General features: G+C 51.2%; 2 protein-coding genes across 5 annotated transcripts in view; one reads left to right on the top strand and one right to left on the bottom strand.

The window, feature by feature from the left end:
- Srebf2 (sterol regulatory element binding transcription factor 2) overlaps nt 1-12,591 on the top strand; it is a 72,175-nt gene extending 59,584 nt beyond the window's left edge. For 3 of the 4 annotated variants that reach the window (XM_008844789.3, XM_029569134.1, XM_029569133.1), the window contains 6 exons: nt 109-218; nt 2,599-2,731; nt 5,708-5,876; nt 7,934-8,119; nt 11,181-11,292; nt 11,689-12,591. In XM_008844789.3, the coding sequence (XP_008843011.1) occupies nt 109-218; nt 2,599-2,731; nt 5,708-5,876; nt 7,934-8,119; nt 11,181-11,292; nt 11,689-11,909 (931 nt within the window). In that variant the 3' untranslated portion in view covers nt 11,910-12,591. The other variant, XM_029569135.1, reaches the window with a different exon arrangement.
- A 1,881-nt stretch (nt 12,592-14,472) lies between these two features.
- Nucleotides 14,473-19,265, bottom strand: part of Shisa8 (shisa family member 8) — a 5,666-nt gene continuing 873 nt past the window's right edge. Inside the window, exons 2-4 of the mRNA XM_008844788.2 lie at nt 16,940-17,077; nt 16,198-16,344; nt 14,473-16,048 (exon numbers count right to left, since the gene is read on the bottom strand). Of these exons, the coding sequence (XP_008843010.1) occupies nt 15,663-16,048; nt 16,198-16,344; nt 16,940-17,077 (671 nt within the window). The 3' untranslated portion in view covers nt 14,473-15,662. The remainder of the gene's footprint in view (nt 16,049-16,197; nt 16,345-16,939; nt 17,078-19,265) is intronic.

Here is a 19,265-nt window from a genome sequence, read left to right as displayed (position 1 = left end):
TTGGAGGACAAGGGGGCTGTTCAGTTTTAAAACTGGATCACTAAACACCCAGGCCATAAATGTGGTCTTGCTGTACATTTTGATGTATGTGGGACCCTTTCTTTCTAGTGAGTTTTCCAGTGCCCTGGAGTACTTGAAATTACTTCATTCTTTTGTGGATTCTGTGGGATTTGTGACCCCACCATTCTCCAGCAGTTCTGTGCTCAAGTCAGCCCTTGGTGAGTATCTGTGGGTGGCTTTCCAGCCCAGAGAAATGTTTAGTTCCCTCTGTCCAACATCCTGGTCTGGATCCAGGATTAGTCAGGAGCACATACTGGAGTGTCTTCCATAGCCCTAGGTTTGTTATTTATGGCCTCCAGGTAGCCCCAACCCACAGTTACCCTCATGGACAATGTTCTTTGGGCAGGAAATGATGGTCTGTGTACAAACGGGAGTGAGTATCCTGAAGTCCTGGCTAGGTATTCCAGGTCAGGACCCCACCCAAATGCCCAGGACAGTCAACAATGGGTCCAAGTACCTGGGTCTGGTAGTTCTTTACCTTCTAGATAGAAAGCACCCTCTGGGGCTGGGCTTTACTCTCCCTGCTGAGAAGACTTCCTTCTGGACATCTGAACCATTAGTTCCCCACTGCCTCGGGTATACAGTGTAGCTAGAATGTTTACGTTTCTCCTTCTAAACTGCCATCAGAGTAACAGCGCATCAGCTGCTACTTCTGAGCTTCTAAGGCTCCTGCGGCCTAGGGTGGCAAGCTGTCTTCAGTCTGTCCTCCCTAAAGAGGGGGATCCCAGAAAAGCAGCCACTCTAGTGTGATCACTGACCTTGTGGCCACTGTTGATTTCAGAGATCAGAAGAAGGCATGCTCTCACACCTTTCCTCTTACATGGCCATCTCACTGGTTTTGTGAGATTCCTAGTGTCATAGTTTTATAGTTGAGAAACCTGAGGCTCAGACAAGGGAAAGAAAAGACATTCCGGGGCTGGAGAGATGGCTCAGTGGTTAAGAACAGTGTTCTTGCAAAAGACCCGGGTTCAAATCCCAGCACCCACATGGCAGCAAACTGTCCGTAACTCCAGTTCCAGGGGATCTAACAGTCTCTTCTGTCCTTCACAGGCATTGCACAACATAGGTGTGCTTACCTACATGCAAGTAATACATATATACACATAAAATAAAAATAGTAAATAAAATATTAAAAAATAATAATAAAAGAGTTGATCACAACCAGGGCTGGAGAGATGGCTCAACAGTTAAGAACACTTCGAATCCCAGCACCCACATGGTGGCTAACAACCATCCGTAACTCCAGTTCTAGGGGATCTGACACCCTCTCTGACCTCTGTAGGCATTGCATGAAACGGGTGCGCTTACACACATGCAGGCAAACACACCTGCAGGCAAACACTCATACACGTAAAATAAAAATAAATTGAGCCAGGCGTGGTGGCGCCAGCACCACTCCAGCACTCTGGAGCCAGAGGCAGGCGGATCTCTGTGAGTTCAAGGCCAGCCTGGTCTATATAGTGAGTTCCAGGACAGCTGGGGCTACAGGGAGACCCTGTCTCAAAAAGACCAAAAAAAAAAAAAAAAAAATTAATTAATTAATTTAAAAAAGGAAAAAAGAGTTGATCATAACCTAAACTTCTAATTGCCACAGAGATTGGTGTCTTCAAAGAGGTGTAAAAACAGGCTCACTGTGGAATGTCTTTTCTTTTTTTCATATTTATTATCTTTTATTTTGTGTATGCAATGAATGTCCACAGAGGACAGAAGAGGCTGTCAGATCCCCTGGAACTGGAGTATGGAGAGTTATTAGCTGCCATGTGGGTGCTGGGATTCGAACCTGGGTCTTCTGTAAGAACTGTCAGCGTTCTTAACTGCTGAGCCATCTCTCCAGCCCCCGTGACCAACTCTTAAAAATAGCAAGTTGATCCCAGCACTCAGAAGGCAGAGGCAGGCAGATCTCTGTGAGTTCAAGGCCAGCCTGGTCTACATAGTTCCAGGCCAGCTAGGACTACAGGATGACCCTGTCTCAAAAAGAGCCCCCCCCCCCAAAAAAAAACTGGAGGCTGGAGAGATGGCTCAGTGTCAGTGGTTGAGAGCACTGGCTGTTCTTACAGAGGACAGGTTTAGTTCCCAACACCCACAATGGTGGCTAACAACAACTCCAGTTTCCAGGTGATCCAGCGTCTTCTTCTGACCTCAGGCATTGCATGACATGGTTGCACTTACATGTATGCAAGCAATATACCCATACCCATTTTTTTAAAAAAATTTATTTATATATATATATAATCAAACAAGCAAAAAAACTATAATTACTGTAAGTAAATTTTTTAAAATTTAACATTACAGTGAATATTTTTGTTAAAATTCTACTCAAACCAAATATGGGGCTACTAGAATAAGAAAGAACATTTTAAAACTCTTGATACCTATTGCCAGACACTTTCAAAAGATAGCTAGATCATATTGGGAGCAGGTCGCCTACCCATCACCACAACATACAGATGTCATGTGCCATGTAGGATTGGTTATAAAAGCCTCAGAGCTCAGCAGTTGGTTCCTGTGGGTGCTGAAGTATGCTTCTTTCCCCTCTAGGTCCAGATACCATCTGTCGGTGGTGGACATCCGCAATTACTATGGCCATCAGCTGGCTCCAAGGAGATGATGCAGCTGTGCGCTCTCATTTTACAGAAGTAGAACGGGTCCCCAAGGCCCTGGAAGTGACTGAGTGCGTAAGCTTTTGGATCAGTTATCTACTTTCCTCCAAGGAAATCTTATATGAGGTAGAGGAAGGGAGCAGGTCTGCATAGCAGGTTGATCTGGGGTCAGAACCATATGAGAGCTAGAGGAGGGCGCAGAGGCGTCATGGCAAAGTGAAATGGGTCAGCACAGCCCTCTGTGTAAGTATCTCTGCACAGCTTAGTCACCCAGCAGCTGTCACTGATGCTTCTGGGACCTCCTTCTCTGCTTCCCTGGTGCCATGAGCTGCAGAGGAGACGAGAACAGTATAGGTCCTGGCAAATTCAGAGACAGCACTTGTGGCCACTGCAGAGTTTTACAGTTTGTGTGGGCTCCATTTCCAGGTTCCTTTCAGCTACTCTCCACACCCCATCAACCTGTCGGCTTTCTTGGGGGTGGGGTGTACACATCCACATGCCGTAATGCTTGTGTGGTAGTCAGAGAGCAACTTGCAAGAATCCGTTGTTCTCTCTTTCCACCGTGTGGGTGCTGGGATCAGACTTAGGTCATCAGGTTTGGTGGCCTTATCTGCTGAGCCATGTTGCTGGTCCCTTCTCTGGTATTTTGTCACAGCAGTGGAAGCTATCTAACACAGACCCATTACTTGTACATATTCACTAAGTACCATTCCCCCAGAAATTTGATGGTACAGTCTCTGGATTGGGAAGAGGAATGAGAAGTGATGATGAGGGCCCATTCCATCACAGTCCTGACAAGCAGGGGAAGCTGGGAATAACTGGGTAGAGATGCCTGTGGAGGTATCTTTGCTCTCAGCTGTTGCTCTGCAGATTAAAGCCAAGTAACTTTAGATAGCTTACCTGTTGAGCCTCAGCATCTTTGTGTCAGGTAGACACACTCAACTGGGAATACTAGTGCAGGACGGTACAGGCTGTGTTACTTACTGGTTAGAGAGTTTAAAAATAGGGGCTACTTGGGGCTAGAGAGATGGCTCAGCAGTAACAAGCACTGACTGCTCTTGCTGAGGACCCGAGTTTGGTTCCTAGTGCTCACATGGTGGCTCACAACCATCAATAACTCCAGTTCCAGGGAATCTGACATCCTTTCTGGCCCCTTTGGGCACAAAGCACACATGTGGTGCTCATACATACAGACATGTAGGCAAATATTCATACACATAAAATAAAAATAAATAAATCTTTGGAGCTGAAGAGATGGCTCAGTGGTTAAGAGCTCTTGCTGCTCTTACAGGAGACCTGGGCTCAAATCTTTATAAATAAATAAATGTTAATAGTGCTACTTAAAAAGCCTGGAACGGGCTAGAGAGATGGCTCAGTGGTTAAGAACACTGGTTGTTCTTGCAGAAGACCCGGGTTCAAATCCCAGCACCCACATGGCAGCTAACAACTGTCTGTAACTCCAGTTCCAGGGGATCCGACAGCCCCTTCTGTCTTCCTCTGGCATTGCATGACACGGGTGCACTTACCTACACGCAGGCAATACATGCATACACATAAAATAAAAATAATAATTAAAAAAAAAATACCTGGAACAGCAGGGCTGCTTTAAGACGCATAGGGCACAGATGCCTCACCCCTATGCTTTTCAGCTCCTTCCTGTGCTCTAGGTAGAAAGTCTAGTTGAGGGGCTGGAGAGATGGCTCAGCAGTTAAGAACATTGGTTGTTCTTGCAGAGGACCCAGGTTTGAATCTCAGCACCCACATGGCAGCTAACAACTGTCCATAACTCCAGTCCCAGGGAATCCAACAGCCTCTTCTGACCTCCATGGGCATTGCATGACATGGGTGCCGTTACCTACATGCAGGCAGTACACACATACACATTAAAAAAAATAAATAAATAAAAAAAAAATAGTCTAGTTGGCAGGAAATGTACTTAGTTTTCAGACAGGACCCCATGGAAACTTTTTACCTTGTAGCATTTTGTAATTTTTCTCAGGAGCACCTAGATCTAACAATATAACTATAAACAGCCAGAATGTAAGCAAGGAGGGATGGGGTACCTGTTACTAAAGATAGACACTGCCAAGGTTCTGACACAAGTACCAAAGAGGAATGTCAAAATTCTCTGGTTGTGCCTCATGCCACAGGTACTTTAAAAAGAAGGCTGGGGAAAAAAAAAAAAAAGGCTGGGTAGGCCCTTGCAAGACACTGCCACATGTAAAGGCTCTTGCCACCAAACTTGATGACCTGAGTTTGATCCCTGGAACCCACATAGTGGAAGGAGAGAGCCTACTCATGTAAATTTTCCTCTGACCTCTGTGTGCACAGTAACTTGTAGAGACAAACACACACATAGTGTTTAGGAAAAAATACCTGAGAAAAAGTACTTAAAGAGGAGAGATTTCTTCTGCCTCACCATCTCAGGGGTTTCTATGTCCTTGGCACTTGGTTCCATTGTTTTGTGCCTGTGAGGAGGCAGAACATCATGGAGGGAACATGACAGAACAGTTACTGATGTTACGGCAGCCAAGCAAGCAGAATGACAGACAGAAAAGGCCAGAGATAATATATCCCCTTCAGAGGCATACTGCAGGACCTACCTTCTCCAGCCAGGCCCGCCTTCTGATTTCTGTCACTTCCCAATAGTGCCATCAATGGATTAAGTTATTTTTTGTATCCATCACGATCTAGTTACTTCACCAAAGCCCCCCCTCAACATTGCAGTAGCGAACAGCCTTTCAACGCCTCAGTCTTTAGGAGACGTTTCATATCCGAGCCCCAGTCAGAGCCAGCTCTTCACATTAGCATCAGTAGTGGCTTTGTAGAGAAGGAAGCTGGGGTGTGGATTGCTTGATTTCCATGCTGAGTAGGCCTTGTGGTTAAGCCTGGGTCTCTGGTTGTCTCCAGCACCAAATGAAGGCAGCATTGATGTGACAAATGGGTGTTGCAGTAATGTGGGGTGTGATAGTCACCAGTTGAGGCTCCTCTGACTGTTACTCAGCTGACATGCTCTCCCTGCTTCCACCTCCTTGTCACTGCTGCAGGAGTCCCTTGGTAAAGGCTGTCTTCTACACCTGTAGAGCCATGCATGCCTCGCTCTCTGGAAAAGCAGATGGGCAACAGAATTCCTTCCGTCATTGTGAGAGGGCCAGTGGTCACCTGTGGAGCAGTCTCAATGTCACCGGAGCCACCCCTGATCCTGCCCTTAACCACGTGAGTCGGCCTCACTAGCCCCTCTAGGAGGTGCTTAGTTCTGGTTTATAGGAACACTCCTTTCTCAGGCTTACTCAGCCTGTGGGACTGTCTAAGAGACAGAAGCCAGAATTGCAGCCTCTTCATCAAAGTGTAGCCTATTGATGTAGGAAGAATTACTGGTCCCTGGAGCAGATATACTTATACTGCACCTTTCCCAGGCTCCTTTCATTCCAGATCCTGCTAACCAATGGCTTCCTGTAAGGAAGAGGTGAGTTGGCTAGGGCTCTGCATTTGGTTGAGATAGTTCATACTACTTCCTCAGATTCTGGAGCCTACTAGGAGTCTGCAAAGGGGCTCCTACTGGCCGGCCTGAGCCAACTGATGATCCCGGTGCCTCCGTGGCCAGCTGTATACCTCCTGGCGGGCAGCTGTGGTGCATTGTAGTTGCATTGCATGTTCTGGCAATACCCGTGCAATGTTCCCACAGTGCATCACAGAGGCCTGCCTAGCCCTCAAGAGACTTCCCTCTGTGCCCTGACCAAAGGCCCCATCACTTGGAGAGAGGACCTGATTAGAGGGCACTTTTGAAGGCCCAGACATCCTGGGAGGCAGAGGGGGACAGAATGCAGCTGCTGGCTCCTGGGAAATGTGTGGTGTAACTCCAGAGGGTGAGGGATGAGGAACTTTTTAGAATTTGGAACTAGCTGCCCTTTGAGGTTTGGTCCCAGGTGGCTGAGTTGAAACTTCAAGGTAGAAGTTGTCAGTGGGTCTGGGTGCTGTGGTGAAGTCAGGACAGCAGGAACTCTCACAAAAAAAGTATTGTGTAGAAAGGTCCAAAATCAAAGGCAAGGTGGGGAGCCACTGCTGGACTCTTCTGTTGTTCTCCCTGCTGTGTGTCCTCATGAGAAAACCATTGTCAGCTGTAGTAAGGAACTAGGAAGGTTTGTGGAGCCCATCATTAGAGCTGAGGTTCCTAGATCAGCAGTGGAGCCCACTGTTGGGGCTGAGGTTCCTAGGTCAGCAGTTTAGAAGTGAGAGAACAGTCCCAGAAGGGCTTGGTCCAAGAGCAAGATCAGCCCTGGCCTGCTTTCCCACACAGACACTCCTCTAGCAACTAACATCTTAGCAATGCCAACTTTTCTTTGAGGGAAGAATTCTTCCTCCATGTCCCCTTGAGACTGTTAGCAGCCAGAAGATAGTGTGCAGGCCTGGGGCAGGATAGGTCTGGGCAACACAGTTCCCCAGGTCCAGTAACCAGGGAAAAGCAGACAACTAGCTGGATAAGACGAGAAATGGCCTGTGGAGAATCCAAATGTGACCCATCTGGGCCTGCTGTCTCCTTGCTGCTGCACATGGTGCTAATGGGCTTCTGGGAGCCAGGGAGTCAGGTAGCTTGTCAGTGGCTGCAGAGTACATACACTTCCTACTTCTGACACACATGGTGCTTTCTCATGTAATGTTCACATCAGCCCTGCATTGCTGTTCCCATTTTATGGATGAAGGTACTTAAAGCTTAGCTTGAGTCATATGCCAGGGTCATATAACTGGTAAGTGGGAAAACTGAGGAACCAGGTCAGTCAGGCAAGCATTGAACTGCCATGTGGTTCTGCCTTTGTGCGCTCCCACCTCTTCCTCCCCTCCTCTTCCTGCCACCATTGACCTCCAGTGCTACTGCCACTCAGACAGACCTTTGGTTCCTCTAGAAGGGGAAGGCGTTGGCACCTTTGGGTGACTTAGCCCTCCAGGCCACTCATGGGTGACTTCCCATGAGGTGGAAAAACTGTGCTCTCAGACCCACCAGGGATTCCTCCCTGGCCCTGCTTACCTGCCTATGCTGTGTCCCTTGTACAAGCAGTTGTCCCTTTTAGGGCCGTAGTTTTCTTAACCAGCAGAATAGGGAAGGCCAATTTCCCACCTCCTGGGACCGTGGAAAGGATTAGTGTTCTCCAAGGCTGCTCTTTCAATCCCAGGCCCTGGGTTTTGCACCTCCCTCTGGCCTACTGAATGTTGTGCTGGGATCCTTGCCTTAGGCATAGGCCAATCACCTGTCTCTTCCCTCACGGTTTGTCCCACAGGTGGTCCAGCTGCTCACCTGTGACCTACTACTGTCACTGCGGACAGCACTTTGGCAAAAGCAGGCAAGCACCGGCCAGGTCCTGGGCGAGACCTACCATGCATCAGGCACTGAACTGGCTGGCTTCCAGCGGGACCTGGGCAGCCTGCGCAGGCTAGCTCATAGCTTCCGCCCAGCATACCGCAAGGTGAGGTCTAATGGGATATACAGATAGGGAGATGTAAGGTCTGAGCCCTAGACCCCTTCATAGCATGTGTGGTTGTGGAGCTGGCTCTTGGAACTCCACCAGGTAACCTGTCAGAAACCTACTTAAGCCCAGCAGTAGGTGCCATGTGTTCTTTGCTCAGTGCACATTGCTGAATATCTGCTGGTGCCCAGCCCAAGCCATATGTCTCCAGTTAGACGCTGTGTGAGAGAGTTCAGAGAGGAGGGGACAGGTGAGGAGCTCCTTGTCCTGGCCAGAAGGGAGCTCCTCTGGCATTCACGACAGACTTGCCCTAGAACCACTTTTAAAGGGAAATTCACTTAGGAACTTCAGTTCTGTGGCCTTTCTCTGTACACATCCCCTTAGCACTGGCTGCAGGATCTAAGTCCCTAAGAACAGTTGTGTCCTTCCTTTGTTTATTGTTTTGCTAATTAGAGTAAGTGTCTTGGCTTTTTTTTTTTTTGGAGACAGGGTGTCCTTGTAGCCCTAGCTGTTCTGGAACTCAGTATGTAGACCAGGCTGGCCTCAAACTCACAAAGATCTGCCTGCCTCTGCCTCCCCAGTGCTGTGATTAAAGGCATGCACCACCACGCCCGGCGGCATTTTTGTTTTTGTTTGACTAGTCTTGATGTTACCTAGGTTGACCTCAAGCATTCCTTCTGCCTCAGCCCCCTGTGTATATGGAACTGCAGGCACACCCAGCCATGCTTAGTTGCATTAAACATTAAAGTTTTATTTATAATTATAATTATGTACACATAATTATACACATTTACAGGTTACAGTATGACATTTTGATATGTATGTAATGATCATCATTGATACATATATGTAATGATCATAATTTTCATATCCTTTACCTCATTCTGTATGTTTTTCTTAGGCTATATTAAGTAGACATGATGGATTTCATCAATGACATTTCTGTTTTTTCTTTTTTTGGTCTTTTTGAGACAGGGTCTCCCTGCAGCCCCAGCTGGCCTGGAACTCACTATGTAGACCAGGCTGGCCTCGAACTCACAGAGATCCGCCTACCACTGCCTCCCAAGTGCTGGGACTAAAGGCGTGCAGCACCATGCTTGGCCTCATTATGACATTTCATATGTGTATATGTATGGCGCATAGCGTGCTTTGCCCGTAGTCACTCCCATTACCCTATCTTGTTCCTTCCCGCTCCTGCTTCTCCCTCCCTCTTCCCAGTGAGTTTCATCAGGCTTGTTCCCAGGAGAGTGGACCTTTACAGAGCCTGCACCACTGTAGAAAGTGTCTCTGCTCCCGTCAGTCATTTTCTAAAACTGAGTGAGGGCATCCTTGAGTGCCAAGGAAAGGAATGGGCAGTGCTGGAAATGCACAAAAAGCAAAGGCTGCTCTGGGAAAAAGTTCCCTTACCCTAAGGTACAAGGACTGCCTCTGAGTCATACTGACCACCCTATGTAGCAAACCAAAACTACAAACACAGCAGAATGAGCCCTAACTATGGAAAAGAAAAGTGCACCACACCGGGGATGTGGCTTCACAAGTAGAATGCTTGCCTAAAATGCACCACGACCTGGGTTTGATCCCCAGTACTACATTACACACTTGTAATCCTAGCACTTGGGAGGTGGAGGCAGAAGGGTGTATCCTTGGCTGCATAGCAAGTTTGAGGCCAGCATGGGCTACATGAGATGAGACCCTGTCTCAAGAAGGAAAAGTGTGCCCCAAAGTTTGGGCTGCACTGCTACTTATGGGACCTACTCAGGCCAGACTTCTGGTCTGTGCACAGACTGGCCGGCATCAGAGACCTCCTCTAACATACCCTCCCTTCATCCTGTCCCTGCTCAGGAGGCTTCAGTTGGCTCCCCATGGCCCCCAGCATCGCTGAAAACAGACACCTAGCTACTTGAGGCTAAGGCAGTAGGATTGCAAATTCCAGGCTAGCCTAGGCAATTCAGCAAGACTTTGTCTCAAAGATGGGTTGAGGATATAGCTCAGTAGTAGAGAGCTTACCTGACAGTGTGAGGCCCTGGGTTCCATCTGTAATACTAAGGGGAAAAAAATGTTAAAAGACCTAGACTTGATCCCCAACCCACCAGCAATTTCTGTTCACCTAAGGGCTGCTGACTTAGTCTGGCAAGATGACTCAGCAGGTAAAGACACTTATTCCAAGCTTGATGACGAGTTTAATTCACCAAGACCCACATGGTAGGAAGAGAGAACCAGCTCAACCAAACACATAACACAAAAGATAAATAAATGCTTTTTGGTTGGGTTTTTTTTTTCTGTCTTTTTTGAGACAGAGTCTCCCTGTAACCCCAGCTGTCCTGTAACTCACTGTGTAGACCAAGCTTGCCTCGAACACACAAAGATCCACCTGCCTCTGCCTCCCGAGTGCTGGGATTGAAGGCATGTGCCACCACGCCCTGCTAAATAAGTGTTTTTTAAAGAGTTGCTGACTTACAGCTGGCTAGCCTACAGCACACAGGGCACATGTAGCCAAGGGATGCAAAGAATACGACCTGTGCAGAGTCATAAACTTAAAACATGAGGTTTTGGTAACTCAGTTGCGCTGTTCTCTAGTGAACTTTGTAGGTGACAGTCTGTATTACAATGTCAAAGGTTGAACATGCTGACGAGTCTAGACTCCATTCCCTTCTGAAGAAATCAAAGATACTGAACTTGATACACGGCCTAGCTGTCCCCTTCATCCTGCTCTCTCTCCTCTTCTGTCCTTTTGTCAGCCTGGAAGCTGCCTCCGATGACTCCATCCAAACTGCTTGACTTCCCACCCCAGAGGAAGAGTTTTGGTCACCAAAGCAGTCCCCTGCCCCTGGCTCATCTCCCTGTATTCCTGCCCCCAGCACCTGGCTGTGTTGTTCCCTCTCCTACTTCTTGGCTTGGGAACAAGATGGGTTGCTTTCCAGGAGCAGGAAAGTCAGGATGGGATGGGGAGAAGACGGAGGGAGGCGTCAGGTCTCAGATGACATTGCTCAGGGAGAGGTACCCAAGGGAGTTAGACAAGCCAGGACCCAGTGTTTGACTGTGTGCCCCCTGTACCTGCCAGGTGTTCCTGCATGAAGCCACTGTGCGCTTGATGGCAGGAGCCAGCCCCACCCGGACTCACCAGCTGCTGGAGCATAGCCTGAGGCGGCGCACCACTCAGAACACCAAGCATGGTGAGTTCCTGATCGGGCCTTGCCCTCAGAGGGAGCAGAGAGGTGCAGCAGCCCTGACATCTGCCAGGTTCCACTTGTGCAGCCTTCCTGCCTCTTAACCACTGTAGTAGGGTTGGAATGAAAGCAGCCGAGGCTTGGTTCAGTGGGCTGTGGGAATGGTGTTAGCTGAATGGTTATGGGTCCAGCCTTGAGCAGGACTGGGGCTTAGGAGCAGGATAGAAGACTACATGGATTCAGCTGTCTCCACCCTGCTATGTCACACACTTGCTATGGCACCAAGTTCGACCCTTCTTGTGAGGAGGACAATAGAACTTACCTCACAAGTGTGTGAGTTCAACACTGAGGCCTCGTAAAGCCCTGGGGACAGTGCTTACATGAATGTCATCATTCCCACAGGAGAGGTGGACACCTGGCCTGGCCAGCGAGAGCGGGCCACTGCCATCCTACTGGCCTGCCGCCATCTTCCCATCTCCTTCCTGTCTTCCCCAGGCCAGCGGGCAGTGCTGCTGGCCGAAGCTGCCCGCACCCTGGAGAAGGTGGGTGACCGGCGTTCCTGCAACGACTGCCAGCAGATGCTCGTCAAGCTGGGTGGTGGCACTGCCATTGCTGCCTCCTGACCACTGTGTGCAGTCTACCTTCTACTGTGTCTCCTAGGGTCCTCCCTCTGTCTCTCAGATCCTGTCTCCCTATCTTGTTTTTCTCCCTCTGAGAGCAGTCACCTGCCCGGGCTTTGATCACTTCAGACCAGTGGAATCATGGGCAGAGCTCTTTGAAGCTGCTGTCAGCAAATGTCCATGGTCCAGGTGGGCTGAGAAGAAAGGCGGCCTGAGCAGCAGTAGCAATGATCTCACTTGAAAGCAACGGGGGACTGCCAAGCCCCCATCCCCACCCTCCAGAGACTCGGAACATCTCTTTCTGCTTCGTTTTTTGTCTTGTTTTTGTTTATCAGGGTTTCTCTCTGGGGGGACTAGGTCTCTGAGCACCAGAGAGCACTTTGCCTTCTGGACCTGTCTGACATGCCCCTCCCCTTTTTTATATGAATGTTTTTATATGCGTGTGCTTGGGTCCGCCATGATGGCAGAGGGAAGTTGCCATGGCATCTATTTCTCCCTGGGTCTGCATTCCCTTCCCGTGCCTGCCTAAGCCAGTTCCTTGTTTTCTCATCATTGCATGGGACAGAGGGGAAGGAGGGGAGCCCAGCTCTGGGGAGGTAGGTGGGAGGCAGGGGCAGGCCTAGGGATGGATGAAATGTTGGCATTGTTTTTTAATTTTTTTTTAAATAAATGGTATCTTATTTAATTGTCCTGTTCCTTCCCACTCCCCCACCCCCTGGGATGGTAGCCTGAGCTCAGGGTAAGCCCAAGGGGCTGGACAAGGATGAAGCCACCGTTGGGCCTAGGGTCTGGGGTCTTCAGCATGGTTTGTTTCTTCCTGCCCCACCCTAACTCCTACCCCCATAGTTTATTTTTATCCCTAATTCTTATCCTGTGTTTAAAACAGGGTGGCAGATACCACCTGGTAAGTCCCAGGCCCTCCCCAGGAAAAGCCTTTCTTTTTCAGGGTGGGCACCAGGAATCAGGTCTCTTGCCTTGAGGTGGGGGAGGGGTTCTAGGAGGAAACGTGTTCCCCCTTTTCTAGTCCGGACCTGTTGGCTCAGGTTTTCCAGAGAGTAGACAGAAGCCCTCCCTCTGCTTCCTCTCCCAACTATCCCTGTAATTTATGGCCCCTGGCCATGGAGCAGCCTAGCTCTTGTGACTTGTGTATATACTGTGCCTTTTCTCCTTAGTGTTTAGGGGTGGGAGGGGTGGTTTTTCACTGAACAGGGGGATGCACCTCACCTATGTTGAGTCATTCACCATGTCCTGGACATAGGTTATTCAATAAATACAAATTGGTACCTCTTAACACAGGTGTGTGTGGGTCTGTAGTATGGTAACTAGCCAAATGACTTGGCCAACTGAACTAGGGACTGAGGGCAGACACGTGACTCAGTCTGACTGTCCTTCCTGTGCACAAGCATACCTGGCATACTGTAGGAATGGGTGAGGGCCTGGGATAAAAGGCTGTTGAAGTCAAAGGCCAGGCCACAATATCCAGATTCCAGCTTGTTCCCTGGTCATTCAGCTGCTGGTTGGCTGGTAGCAGCAGATACAAGTCCAGCTCCTGCATTCCTAGTTGGGTCACTTGGGTGGAACTGACCCTTCAGCCTGTGCTTCTAGTATGCGATTGCTACTCCTTGCCTTTGACCTCTGCCTCATAGGCCTGTTGGCCAGGTTTACATGACATGACACATGAAGTACCGTGTGTGGTAAGTACCTGATGAAGCTGGTGAGAGGACCAAGACCACATGGGGCAGGAGCTTGGGGCTGAACTATATATCATCTATGGTTGCATCTTGTTCATCTAGCCAAGGAACATCTCTGAACCATACCCTTTCCTGAAGCGCAGCAATAGCAGACCATATCAGACACTGTCCCAAAGTTCGGGGGGGGGGGAGGCGGGGCTCAGCCCTTGCTTCAGCCAAGATCCAAGGCTTGGGACTGAGGATGAGCATTGGAGTCATGCCCACCTAAAAGCACAGCACAACCAAGGGCCACATAACATAGGCATCCTGAGTGTCAGTAGGCCCCATGACTGAGCAACTATCCCCTCTCCTAGATCCAAGTCGTGAGCCAGGGGCAAGGCACCCTACCACCCCCAGGTTGATGATTTGAGAGCAGGAGGCTCTCCCTTAAAATCATGGAGCCCTGGCTACCTGCAGCAGGAATATGGGCTCTGGGCTCTGTCCTGGAGCTTCTAGGCTCTAGGGTTTGGGGGTTTTGTTTGTTTCCAAACAGCCTAAAGAGCAGGGAGAGGGATCCTGCAAACATGAGGAGCTGATAACCAAACTTGGTAGGTTTGGGGCCTTGGTGCAACCCCACCAAGAGGAAAGTCCAGGTGGCAGGCCTTGTGCCTGCCTTTAATCCCAATAGTCGGGAAGCAGAGGTAGGTGGATTTGTCTGGGTTCTACTAGCCTGGTCTGCATAAAGTATTCCAAGCCAGACAGGGCTACATAGTGAGACGCCATCTCAGAAATAAAGAGGAAGCCAGGCATTGTGGCATAGCCTTTAATCCCAGAACTCAGGAGGAAAAAACAGGTGGATCTCTGTGAGATTGAGGCCAGCCTAGCCTACGTAGGGAGTTCCAGGCTAGCTGTGGCTACAGGGAGACCCCGTCTCAAAAAAAAATAAAAAAGACTAGGTTAGACAGGAGCAAGGCCTTTCCTGCCAGCAATGTTCTAGCCCTCACTCTCCTACACTGAAGGCTGCACGATATGAAAGGACCCTGGCCTAGGAGTCAGCTGAATGACCCTGGGCAAGTTACTTAAGTCCCATGGCCTAATTCCCTCTCTGCAGTCACCCTGTGGGGCATTTAGGATTAAATAAGAAACAGCCACAAGTGATGGCCACCCCTGGGAACACTGAGGAAAGGCTTTGTTGAGGTCATACACCTCACCTGACTGTAGCTGGGGTATCCCCACACACCAGAACCTGGAACAGGGGAACTTGGGAAAGATGGGAAAAGGTGCTGACAGTGTCCTGGGCTACCGCCAGCTCCTGGGAGCCCTCTGGCAGGAAGGGGTAGAGTTGGCAGCGCCAAACCCTGTGCAGTTTGAGCACCCCAAGTCCCCGGGGAGGGGGCATTGCTGAGCTCCCATTCCATCATATCCATGCCCCTTACCCCAGAACAGCTCCTCCAAAAAGGCTCCTGTATCTGAGCACCAGATGTCCATATGGCCCACACCCACTGGGGGGTGGCTCTGAGCCAATCTGGCCAAGAAACCTGCAGGCCAGGGGCCAAACTGTCGGTGAGGATCAACCCGGCTGGGCCAATACAAGCTGTACAGTTCAGCTGGGTGGGGGGTGTCACCTCTAGTAAAGCACATGAATCACAGGGGTCAGGGGCCCAACAAGCCCTCCCCCTGCACGCAGAACTTAAGATGACTGAGATCTAACCGCCCCCTTCCATGACTCCCACTGGTGTGAGCTGGTATTCAACCCTGGTCACCCCCTCCAGCCACTTCTCCCTGGCCTCCAGCATGAACATTACTCTTTTGCCTATGCTGTGCTCTCTGCCCTGCACTGCTGTCTGTATACTCAGTGATGCCTCCAGTAGCGCCTCTTGGGATAGGAACCATTAAGAGGGTTTATTTACACAGGCAAGGATACCCCTACATCCCAAGGACAGAACCACCAGCCCCACCCTTTTGGCCCCTTAGCCCTACAGGCTCCAAAGGTCCCCAGTCCAGCCTGGGCAAATGCCAGCTCTCTGCTACTCCATGGCCTGGCTCAGGACCCAGCAGAAGGTTCCAGCGGCTCCTCCGGAGGACTTCATACAGTGACCTCAGCTTTGCTGTTGGTGCTCAGGTGCCGGGGTCCGCGGCCAACGCTGCTGTAAAGGCTGCGGGACTGCGCGCTGAAGGCTTCGGGCAGCTTCTCCACGCTGAACTGACGTCGGGGTGCGTGGCTGGGCCGCCGGGGCGCAGGGGAGGCCTGAGTCGCCAAGTGCCCACGGGGGATCACCCGCGCCGGACGGCCGGCCGTCCAGGCCGCGTAGGGGGCGGATGGACCGGCAGGAGGCGCGTAGCCCGGTGGGGCCCAGGGGCAGGCGTCCAGCAGCGCAGGCAAGTCCTCTGGAGGCCGCGGCCGCGCTGGGAGTGTCCGTGGCGCTGGCTCGGTGGAGGGGAAGCGTTGATAGAAGTCCTGGGGTGCAGCCTCTGCGGGTAGAGGGGAGCATCATGCACCTGCTCTAGGCTTCTGCTGGAGGCGGGGCGGGGTCAGCGGGCCGTCAGCACAGGGCCACACGGATTGGCGAATTCCTTCACCCACCCGGGGAACCGGTACCCCAACACACCCGGCCACTCACCTGTGGCCTTCAGGGCAGCTGCTTTGAGAGTGGCGAACTTGGCATAGTCCGGCTGCAAGGTCATGCTGCCACTGCCCTGCAGCCGAGGGCCACGCGTGGGACCCGGGGTGGCAGCCCCTAGGGGTGCGTTATTGAGGCGTTTCTTGTCTGGAGGAAGAAGTGGGGTGTCAGGCAAGCCTCCACGAGCCGTTCTTGGGTGTGCCACTCCTCTTCTCAACCCTTTCCCCAACAGAGCTCAGCGGGAACTTGGGAGATGGCTCGCAAAGTCCATGGGCCATGAACAAAGCAGCGGGCCCTGGTTGGGGTGCTACCCTAATGGATGGCTCACCACCAAGGCTCTGAATCCCAGGACTGCTCCCGCAGTGACGGATGCATGGGGGAGACCACAGAACACTAGATGTGGGAGCTAGGGGAAATGCCAAGCAAGACAGAGGGGGGGGCGTTCCGGACCCCAAGCTGCAGAGCCAGAGCCTTGGAACCACAGCCTTTGCCAGCAAATCCTGACTTCTCATGGAATCATTGCCCAGGAGGCTCAAGGTTACAGGAGGGCTCCTCCCACCAAAGGCTGCTTGCCTGACTGGCTTGTCCAGACCCCAATCACACACCTGCAACCCCAAGCTTCTCAATTACATATGGGAAACTGCAGTTCCACCTCCACTCTCCATCCAAACCAACTCTTAACCCTCCAACCCCTCCCCTGCCTTGCTATAGCAAGCCAACGTCCGGCCCACTAGCTACTTACCTGTGCTGTTGTGGGGGGAATCCCGGAGAACACCATCACCCATTTGCACCTGGACACAGTTACCCAGGGGTGGACCCAGAGGTGGAGGCAGTTCCTGGGGGTTTGGCTGTTTCAGAAGTTCCGTCAGCGTCCTGTGGAAACAAGGGATGAGGGGACTTTCATTCTCTTAACTCTCCATCAACTAGACTCTGGCCGATTGAAGGCCAGCCCTAGCCACACCAGTGCCTCACTTTGTGTCCCTGGGCAGTTCTTTCAACCTCACTGGGTCTCCCTTCTGGGCTCACAAGTGAGTGACCTCATACATCTAGTCCCCCCTACCACAAATGGCCTATCAGCTTCACCTGTGCCCCAAGACAGCCACCTCCCAAAAGCAGGTCAGGAAAAGTAATGAGGTCATATGTAACCAGGACCAGCCACTTGTTTTCCAGAGCCTTCTTTCCTGTTCACTCTCCAAGACACCACCACCACCACCACCCCCTCCCACTCCATTTGAACCCCATCTCAAAACAGCTTCCTCTGCCTTCAATATCCTCTACTTCATCTCCCTCTATAAACTGCTTTTTCATCCAAATGCTACCAGAGTCCCTCCTCAGGAAAGCCTTCTTTACCTGCTCTTCTGAAGTGGGGGCTCCTGCTAGACCTGGGGCCTAGCTGTCAGGGCCAGGGCAGGGAGGGAGGGAATACATGAGATCCCTCTGCGGCAGCCCAACACCACCCAAAGGCTGTGTGACCTTGGGTACCCAGAATACCCATCCCCCACCCAGCTGTGACAACGTCTGACTGAGCCTTCCCCATAGGCTGCCCAGCCTGCCTACATCACCCAGAACCCATGATTTTCTCCCACTCTGCCTGACCCTCCTACTGGAAAGGGGGCTATAGCCAATTAATGAAGAGGTACACTTGAGGACACCTGGGGTGGCCAAGGATTAGCGGTGGCAGGAAGGGTTTACGGCCTACCTGAGCTAACCCACTCCAGTGGCTCATGTCAGCAGTGATCCCTTCACTGGGCAAGTATCACTAACCCGGCTCTCTCAAACAAAGGAGTAATCATCATGCCTCTGGGCCTCTGCACAGACTTTCTCCAGGGCCTGACTCCAGTCCCCTCCAAGCCCTCTGAGAAGTCTTTCCTAGTCATTAGCATGACAGAATTAAAGAGACCTGGGCAGCGGTTCAGAAGACACCCACCTATGAGCCCAGAGAAGAGTTAAGGTACATGGTTAGGGGCACATAACCAGACCTGAACCTGCGGATGAAGAGTGTTCCAAATGAATAAGCCAGCTACAGGCTAGACCAGCCACCCCACACCACCATGGGCCTCAGCTCCCACTGCCTCTCCCTTCTTCAAGATGTATTCTGACCTCCCCAATGCTACCCTTGTCCAGCATGAGGGACTCCACAAACTCAAGAGTGTGAGCCTCCTGCCCCTGCACCATTCAAAACCCCCTGCTAAAGCCCACTTGGTCATAAGGTACCTGTCCCAGCTCTGCCTTCCAGCCTACTGCAGGGATAGACTAAAGAGAGTCTAGTGGCAAGAAAGGTCTTATGCCTATGATATCCACATCCAGTCCACCAGGTCACAGGATCCTCTCTCTCTTGTACACCTCACTTCTAGTTAAGCCTGTTGCATGTGGTGCCAGCAGTCCACATGCCCAGTGGGGCTGGGACCTGGATGGCCAGCGAATACACAAGCAAGGCCCGTGGGTTGCTGGGGGCATGAATGTGGTGGGGATGGAGTGGGACAGAATCTCAGTGTTTCCATCCAGGTAAAGAAGGGAACAATCTCAAAACTTAACCAGCTCCTGGCCTATCCTCTGCAACACACCCGTCTAGTCCCTCCACACTTCACAGGGCTGTTTCTGAGTGAACTGAGATCCTGACCTCTGCTTGGGGGCTGTTTGGGGGGTGGGTGCTTCTGAAACTCCAGGAAATGAAGGTCAGGCCTGACTGAATCACACTGGGGTAGGAAATGGATGGGAAGGGGAAGAAGGGAGGGAAAAGTAGGCGAAGCACCAGGGGAACCAGCCAAGCGCTGTTTCTCTTCTGTTCAAGACCACCCTCAATACTGCTCCCTGTGTCCTGCCTGGCCAGTGCCCATGGCCCCTCCTCTGGACACCACTTTTTGTCCTCTCCAGAGGAGGCTCAGGGAGAGCAATGCGGTACCCAGCATAGGCCAGAAGGTCAAGGGGAAACTCACTCCGTGAAGTGGGGGCAGGGAAGACAGAGCCCCGGGGAAAGGGGGACAAGGGAGGGGAGCTGCGGAGGGGACCAGGGGCGAGAAAGGTGGAGCCGCAGGAGAACCTGGACCCAGCGGGGGGGGGGGGAGAGG

This window comes from Nannospalax galili, unplaced genomic scaffold (genome assembly GCF_000622305.1).
Source record: "Nannospalax galili isolate Female #2095 unplaced genomic scaffold, S.galili_v1.0 scaffold180, whole genome shotgun sequence".
In the NCBI taxonomy this organism is placed as follows: Eukaryota; Metazoa; Chordata; class Mammalia; order Rodentia; family Spalacidae; genus Nannospalax; species Nannospalax galili.
The sequence above is the reverse complement of the archived record's forward strand: the minus strand, read 5'-3'. Positions and strand labels throughout refer to the sequence as shown.